The following is a 7,829-nucleotide window of genomic DNA, read 5'->3' as shown; positions in this document are numbered from 1 at the left end:
TTTGCATGTATTTACATTCCATTGGCAACAGGTGAAGAATTGGAGCATTTGCTCCAATTCAATGAGAGCCTCTAGTTCGCTCTGGATAGCTATCCTGGGAAAATCTCTATCCACCCTCCTGGCCATAAATTGTTTAAATCAACTTTTAATCTGGTACCCAAATTTATGCGAGTAAAATTCTTCTCAAGACTGTGACAGCTTTTACTGATGGCTCAGGATCTTTCCACAAGTCAGTTATGAGAGAGACCCTAAGATGCAGAAGAGGGAGTCCGACGTGCAGGGATTCCCACAAATTGCTGGACTAGTGGCTGTCGTCAAGGCCTTTAAGAAGTTTAAAGATACATTTTTTAATCTGGTCACTGATTTGGCATATGTGGCAGGGATAGCTATGAGAGCAGAACATGCTTTTTTAAAAGAGGTCTCGATTTATACAGATTGCTTTCAAAGCTTGTTTATTGTATCTCCCACAGAGAGCAACAATTTCATGTAATACATGTGAGGTTGCACACAGATCTACCTGGGGCAATAGCCAAAGGGAACAGTAGAGTGGATGTCCTAGCAATGCCAATCTCCAATGTTTGGAGACACCAAACCTTTCAAATATTTTTCAGCAGGCCAAGACATCCCACCAATTTTACCATCAAAACACCCATGCCCTTCCCAGAGTGTTTCACCTGTCTCGAGAACAAGCAAAGGCAATTGTGGGGTCGTGCCCACAATGTCAATCTTCAAGTACTGTTTCTGGACACAGGCGTCAATCCACACGGTCTCCACAGCTGCCAGCTGTGGCAGACTGATGCCACCCATATTCCATCCATCAATCGCCTAAAGTATTGTACATGTATGTCTTGGTTTGGAAAGACAGGTATCTGTCAGGGAAAACTGGAGTTTCCCTTGGAATGGAGAATGTAAACCCCCTCCCTCCAAATTGTTACAATTCTGCAATTAGGAGCTTTCAGGCAAAAATATGGGAATAGGAATAACTGTTCTTTACTAGGAATATAAAAAAATACAAACACAGTAGTACAAAAAAAAAACAAACAAGCAAACAAACAAAAGTCCCAGAAAACCCTGACAGAGTCAGAGATACGACCTGACACCCTGTTGTCAGGGTGTTGGAAGCAGTCCAGATAAGTCCTCCTGGAGTAACAGATGCTGTTCTGTGGAGTAGAGATGATCCTGTAGAAAAAAGGGCCCAGTTCTGGTGAGATGGGTCTGGTCTTCCTCTGAGGATTCAGTGGAAATTTGGCTGATCTGGGGTCCCCATGTCCCCATTTTATCTGGGTAGGGAATGGTTGGCTCCTCCCCACTGGGTGGAGCTTCTCACAATGGAATGAAGTAATGTTATCAGTCATGTGAGAGGCCTTAAATGGCCCATTCACAGGTGATACCCCTTGATCTACCTCCCCCTAGGAGGATGGATGGAGGAAGAGATAAGAAGGCGTTGTCTTATCTGGTGTTATCAGTTGTCCCATTAACAGTTGTCCCATTAACCCACCCTCTTCCCCCTCTAGAGTTACAAGAGATAAAGAACACTATCTCTTAACCAGTTTCAACAGATGAAAATAGAATACACATTTTTGGTTACATTTTTCAACCCAAGACAATGTATCAGTAGATACATTTTCAGGGGCAGTTTTCGCATTGGTATGTGCAGGAGAAAATATTCACCAAGAGGCATTTTCTCCTTGCATTTGCTGCATTGGGAGTACCTCAAGAAGTGAAGACTGAAAATGGGCCTTCATACAAGTCTAAACAATTGACAGTTTTCTTTCAAGAGTGGGGCGTCAAGCATACCGTTGGTATACCTTATTCACCTACAGGTCAATCAATGGTCGGAAGGACACATCTGACTCTCATGAGAGCCCTTCATCAGCGGGGGAGGTAAAGAGACTATTCCTTCCATTGAGAGGCTCTGTAAATGCTGTCATTAATTTCCTAAATTGTTCTAGTTCTGAGCTAACCCCTCCATTGTCAGGCACTTCTCAAATTCGGCCTGAGTTAAGCTCAATGAGAAGCTGCCTGTGCTGATCAAGGACCCTGAGACACACCAAGTGTCTGGTCCCTTCTGACTGATTCCCTGGAGCAGGGGGTATGCCTGTGTTTCCACTCCCTCAGGCCTGAGGTGGCTCCCTGGCAAAAATGTAAACCGTATTTAGGTCCTTGTGACAACGTACAAACTAACAATGATCAAGCTTTATCAGAGCAACACATGGAATCTCCAAAAGATCAAAGAAGTCCTGTGTGTGTAGGAATTTGTACCTTTGTGTCTCACAAGTTCGCTGTGCAGTTCAGTTCTCTGTACCCCTTCCCCACCTAATTGTTATTCATACCTTGCCTCACAGTCCCTGCACCCCAGGTTATTTTTAGCCCCTCACAGCTATGTGCCACTCACCCTTCCCGCCAGAGCTGTTCTCCTCCCCTTCCTTCCTGATTGGCCTCCACTGCATGTCCTTGCCCCTTACCTTCCCTAGTTACTGGCTTAGGATTGGCCAGCTGCGCCTGGCCACCCCCATTTCTCCTCCCCTGATTGTATCCCTTATAACCCTGTGCAGACCAGCTTCTGCGCGCTCTCCCTGGGTCTCTCAGGCTAAGCTCAGGAGTCGGTGAATAAACTCCTCCTTGCCTGACCCAGAGAGTGTCTCTTTGTCCTTCTCCTTCATTGTTGCGGTATTCCACCTAGTCTTCAGTGCCTCCCAAGGCCAAGGACCCACAGGGGCAGAGTTGGCTTGTTTCACCTGCCAGCTCGCCTCCCAGATTCGACGCTGTCTGCGGTGCAGAGCTAGCCGGAGACAGTGGACGGACGGTCCACAGAAGACACCGCCGCAGCGCTGGTGGCGCCCACTGCGGGGCCTTGGACGAGGCGTCAAGACCCCTGCGGAGTGGATTGCCAGTCCCCTAGACTAGGTTAGGAGACTGGGAAGAGAATCCCTTGGACGTCCCATCACCTCTTGGTGAGCAGTCCTTTCGGGGAGGCGCTCCCAGAGGATCGTGAGGGCAGCCGGCAGCTGTCACACTCCACTGCCGGTCCTTACGGAAGGAGAATCCCCTGAGACGGTTTCAGCACCCCCTTCAGGAGCCGAGGTCCCTCTCCAAGGTTGGTGAGTGGAAAACATTTCTTCTTTGTTGCCTCCCTTGGCTGCGGGGAGAGCGAGTGCCATTTGGCACGGCTCAGATTGAGCAAGGGGAGAATCAGCCCTTCGGCTGAGGAAGATCGCGCGATCCCGGGGATTCGGATTTTTCGGTCCTTCATCCTCGGTTGGTGGCCCTGGAGTTTTGAGTTCCTTTAGTTGATTATCTCCTTTGTGTTGTGTGTGCGTGGCCGTGGGGGACGGCACGCAAGGCTGTCAGTTTGTATAGTGCTTCCGCACGTTTTTGCTGACAGTGAGGTTTTCTTTTTGCATCGCGCCCCGTGTTTTGGTGGATTTATAGCAGCTGTAGAGAGTGTGTGGTGTTTGTGGGTTTTAAGCTTGCGGTGTTTTTGGGTTTTGTGTTTCGTTCCGTTATACTTGTCTCAGGGTGAAAGCCGCTTTTTAACACCAGTTTTTGAGAGACATGGGTGCGTCTCTGTCAGCGGCAGACAAAGAAGTCTTTTCTGTTTGCGTCGCCTTGCTTGAAGCAAGCGGCGCCAAGTTTTCAAAGACCTGCCTGAAGAGGCTGGTAAAATGGCTTGGCAAGGAATTCCAGGAGGTTTCTCGGGATAAAGTCCATTGCCTCCGATTTTGGGGGACAGTGGAACGGAAAATTGTAGAATTCGGCCAGTCCCGGGGAAAGGAGGCGCAAAAATTTTCATATCTGGTTTTGCAGTTGAAAACTGCGTTGAAAAATGATGAGTCCCTTGCCAATCCACCTACCAGGCGGTTTGCCCCTTCTTCCCCATCCCCTGGTCCTATCCCTGGTCGTTCCCCGAAGGGAATTCTGAAGAGAGTCGGGGTGCAAAAATCCCCGAGCTCTGCCTCTCCCAAGAATTCCCGTTCCCCCAGCCTCAGTAGTCTCGGCCAGACTGCTGAGGATTCCTCGGACTGCCCTGGCCAGGCAGTCGGGGGATCTACCCGTACCTGTTATCCCTCATCCCCTCATCCCCGTGTATGTTTTAATTTAACTGCGTCACAATCGGCACAAAATGGCGGCTGTGGTGCAGAAAATGGCGGTCACTCAGCCTCGTGGTCGTCATCCCCTTCCCCCAGTTCTTCATCCCGAAATCCCTTTCGTTCCACCCACCCTCCCTGTTCTCTGACCAACCCTTTCCTGTCCCAAACTCCACCCACTACTCCGAAGTTCCCACCCTCCCATCCCTCCCATCGACCCGCCCAGGAGGTGGAGTCGTCCCGCCCATTGCCCTGCCCCGGAAGGAGGCCATCTTGGTTGCCTGATTCCAACACTCTCTCTTCCGGTTCCCACGGTACCGGACCGGAAGATGACAGTGATTGGGATCCTGAAGTGGAACTGTCAGTTGCGCCAGTCACTTACCGGCGGCAACGCGGTAGTGACGCCCCAAAATCCCATTGGTTTCCGATTGGCCAAAGTGTAATTCGTGAATTGTGTAAGGCGCACAAAGATTATTCCAGAGACAGTCCTTACTTCAGGGGTCTCCTTCACGCTGAACTTTCCTCCACAACAGTGGTGCCCTTTGACCTCAAGCAGCTGTTTGCTTGCTTGATGGGTCTTTCAGAGTTTAAGCTCTGGGAGACAGCCTTCAGGTGGCTGCTTAAGGACAAACTGCCCACACTGTTGAGTGACGAAAGCACGGCAACTGACACCCAGGGCAATCCCATTTCCCTCTCCCTCCTCTTTGGGGAACTTCAGTTCTCCACCCCGCAGATACAGGCCTCACTCATTCCTGTCCCAGTCCTTCAGGTGGTTAAAGAGCTTGCATGCACTGCGTTCTTTGCTTTGCAGCCTCATGCAAAACTCCCTCCCCTTACTTACATCAGGCAGGGTCCTCAGGAATCCTACGTAGATTTCATGGACAAATTAACCAGGGCAGTCGAGACTCAAGTTAAGATTATTTCAGCGCGTGAGCATGTCCTTTTGGAATTGGCTTTTTTAAATGCTAACGATGTCTGTCGGCAAGCGATTTTGAGTCTCCCCATAGATCCGCCGAGGACACTTGCTGACATGCTCCAGGTCTGCGACGCCAAGGTTCCTTATCTGTTGAAGTCGCACCTTCCAAGTGTGTCCAGACCTCACCAGCCCTCCGTTCCTGCCAGGCTCAGGGTTGCTGAAGCAAGGACCTCTTCTCAGAAGCCTGCAGTGCCGCCTCGCCGCAAGCCTTCCGTCTCAGGCAGTCGCAGCGGAAAACCCGGGTTCTGCTACCACTGCAAGCAGCAAGGACACTGGGCAAATGAGTGCCCCAACAAGACCAGGCCGGCAACTCCCAAGTTGCAGCGGGGGGGCAATCCTTCAAAAAACTAGAGGGAGAGCGTGGGTCCGTCCAACGTGTGGACCCCAATCGGGCGGACCAATTCACCGGCGCTACATCTGCCGGGAATAAAGGGGGTCAAACTCGACAGGACGCTTCACCGGACGTGACATGTTTAACAACAGGCTGTGACATGGCTCTACCCAGTTCACTTACTTCTTCCTTTCTGCATTTCTGCAGCTTGCACCTGACATCGGGACTTCACCTTACCGGACCCAGCTGGTCGTTCATCGACGTTGATTCGCAGGACATCGACGCCTGGCCGCTTCGCCTTGGTAAGTTCATCATCATTGGTGATTGCAAATTTACTCCGCCTGAGATTGAAGTGTATCCAGTGATGTTTACGAACGGATCTGGTGCCATCGGTCTCTGGGTGTGCTGCACGACTCCTCCTATCTACCTGCCTAGAGGGACAGTGATTGCGCAGGCAATCACATTCTCTGACACACCGGTCACTGTCAGTTCAGTCCATTCCATCACTCCTAGGCACAAAATTATCATTCCATTCACCATCACCTTGGGCGATGAATCGGTGGATAGGGGATTGGTCTTTGACACAGGGGCGGATGTGACCATTATCTCCACGAAGGATTGGCCGTCACATTGGGCATTGGAAAACGCGCCAGTGCCAATCCAGGGTGTAGGAGGCATTCAATTGGCGAAACGTTCTCAGAGCATGGTGCAAATTACGGGGCCGAAGGGACAATTGGCTTCTGTGCGTCCCTTTGTCTTAGACTATGAGGATCCCTTGATTGGGAGAGACATGATGGCCCAGTGGGGGGCAACAATTGACATTCCCGACCCCTCACACTTTAGGGCGGCGGCTGTTGGACAGCGCCCAACTCAGAAGCTGAATTGGACGACAGATACTCCAGTCTGGGTTGATCAATGGCCGCTTTCAAAAGAAAAATTACAGGCGCTGGAAGAGCTCGTGAAGGAGCAATTGGATAAAGGCCACATTGTGGAGTCCATGTCGCCGTGGAACTCCCCAGTCTTCGTTATCCGCAAGGCGGATGGCAAAAGGTGGCGTCTCCTTCACGACCTCCGTCAAATTAATAACGTCATTCAGGACGTTGGGTCTCTCCAGCCTGGGATGCCTTCCCCAGCCATGCTCCCTCGCAATTGGAATCTGGCAGTGATTGATATAAAAGATGCCTTCTTTCAAATTCCTCTGCATCCGGACGATGCACCGCGTTTTGCTTTCTCGGTTCCCACCATTAACCGAGGTGCCCCAAGGAAGAGGTACCACTGGAGGGTCCTCCCTCAAGGGATGAAGAATTCTCCAGTGATGTGCCAACATTACATCGCTTCCTTGCTGACCCCTGTGCGTGCAGCATCGGAGGGGGCTGTCATCTATCATTACATGGATGACATCCTCATTTGCGCCCCAACCGATGAGGAGCTTTCACAAGTGCTTGCCCGTGTAACGGATTCGTTAGTTGTTGCAGGGTTCGAGCTGCAAGACGATAAGATCCAGAGGATGCCACCCTGGAAGTATTTAGGCTTGGAGATCACAAGGCGACCATTGTGCCGCAGAAATTGGAGATTCGGTCACAGGTCCGAACCCTTGCGGACGTCCATTCCCTGTGTGGAGCCTTGAATTGGGTAAGACCCTGGTTGGGCCTCTCCACGGAGGACCTTGCTCCTCTTTTCAATTTCTTGAAAGGGGGGGAGGAGCTGAGTTCTCCCAGGCATCTTACCCCAGAGGCATGCACAGCGCTAGAGAAGGTTCAGCAGGCCATGTCATCACGCCAGGCTCACAGATGCGACCCTGAGCTTCCCTTCAAGTTCGTCATCTTGGGTAAGCTCCCACACCTCCGCGGTGTGATCTTTCAATGGGACACTCGCACACACGCATGCGAGAAGGGTCGAGGCAGGAATGATCCTCTCTTGATTATAGAGTGGGTCTTCCTCAGCCACCACAGACCCAAGAGGATGACGCAGCCACAGGAGCTGATGGCTGAGCTCATCCGCAAGGCAAGATTGCGGATGAGAGAATTGGCCGGATGCGATTTCCAATGCATTCACATGCCAATTGGTTTGTCAACGGGCCAGATGACGAAACCAATGTTGGAACACCTGCTTCAAGAGAATGAAGCGCTCCAATTTGCTCTGGATTCCTTTACGGGCCAAATTTCGATTCACAGACCGGCCCACAAATTATTCAATTCGGATGTGAACTTCACATTGGCATTAAAGAGTGTACGGAGCAGGAAACCGCTCGAAGCTCTCACAGTTTTCACGGACGCTTCCGGGACTTCGCACAAGTCAGTGATGACTTGGGTGGACCCCAAAACTCAGCAGTGGGAGGCAGACATTAAGACAGTTGAGGGTTCCCCTCAGATCGCTGAGTTGGCTGCAGTCGTGAGAGTGTTCGAGAGGTTCCGCGTACCTCTCAATTTAGTTA

General features: G+C 50.9%; 1 protein-coding gene across 1 annotated transcript; it reads left to right on the top strand.

Annotated features, from left to right (window-relative positions):
- Positions 1-3,555: 3,555 nt before the first annotated feature.
- LOC134564561 (endogenous retrovirus group K member 5 Gag polyprotein-like) lies at positions 3,556-5,415 on the top strand. The gene has a single exon (XM_063423453.1). It carries the CDS (start codon positions 3,556-3,558, stop codon positions 5,413-5,415), a length of 1,860 nt encoding a protein of 619 aa, XP_063279523.1.
- The last annotated feature ends 2,414 nt before the right edge of the window (positions 5,416-7,829 follow it).

Source organism: Prinia subflava, chromosome Z, assembly GCF_021018805.1.
Source record: "Prinia subflava isolate CZ2003 ecotype Zambia chromosome Z, Cam_Psub_1.2, whole genome shotgun sequence".
Taxonomy (NCBI): domain Eukaryota; kingdom Metazoa; phylum Chordata; class Aves; order Passeriformes; family Cisticolidae; genus Prinia; species Prinia subflava.
The sequence above is the reverse complement of the archived record's forward strand: the minus strand, read 5'-3'. Positions and strand labels throughout refer to the sequence as shown.

Bases quoted from the DNA above. Each gene is read 5' to 3' on its own strand.
- LOC134564561 (XM_063423453.1), top strand. From the start codon at position 3,556: ATGGGTGCGTCTCTGTCAGCGGCAGACAAAGAAGTCTTTTCTGTTTGC.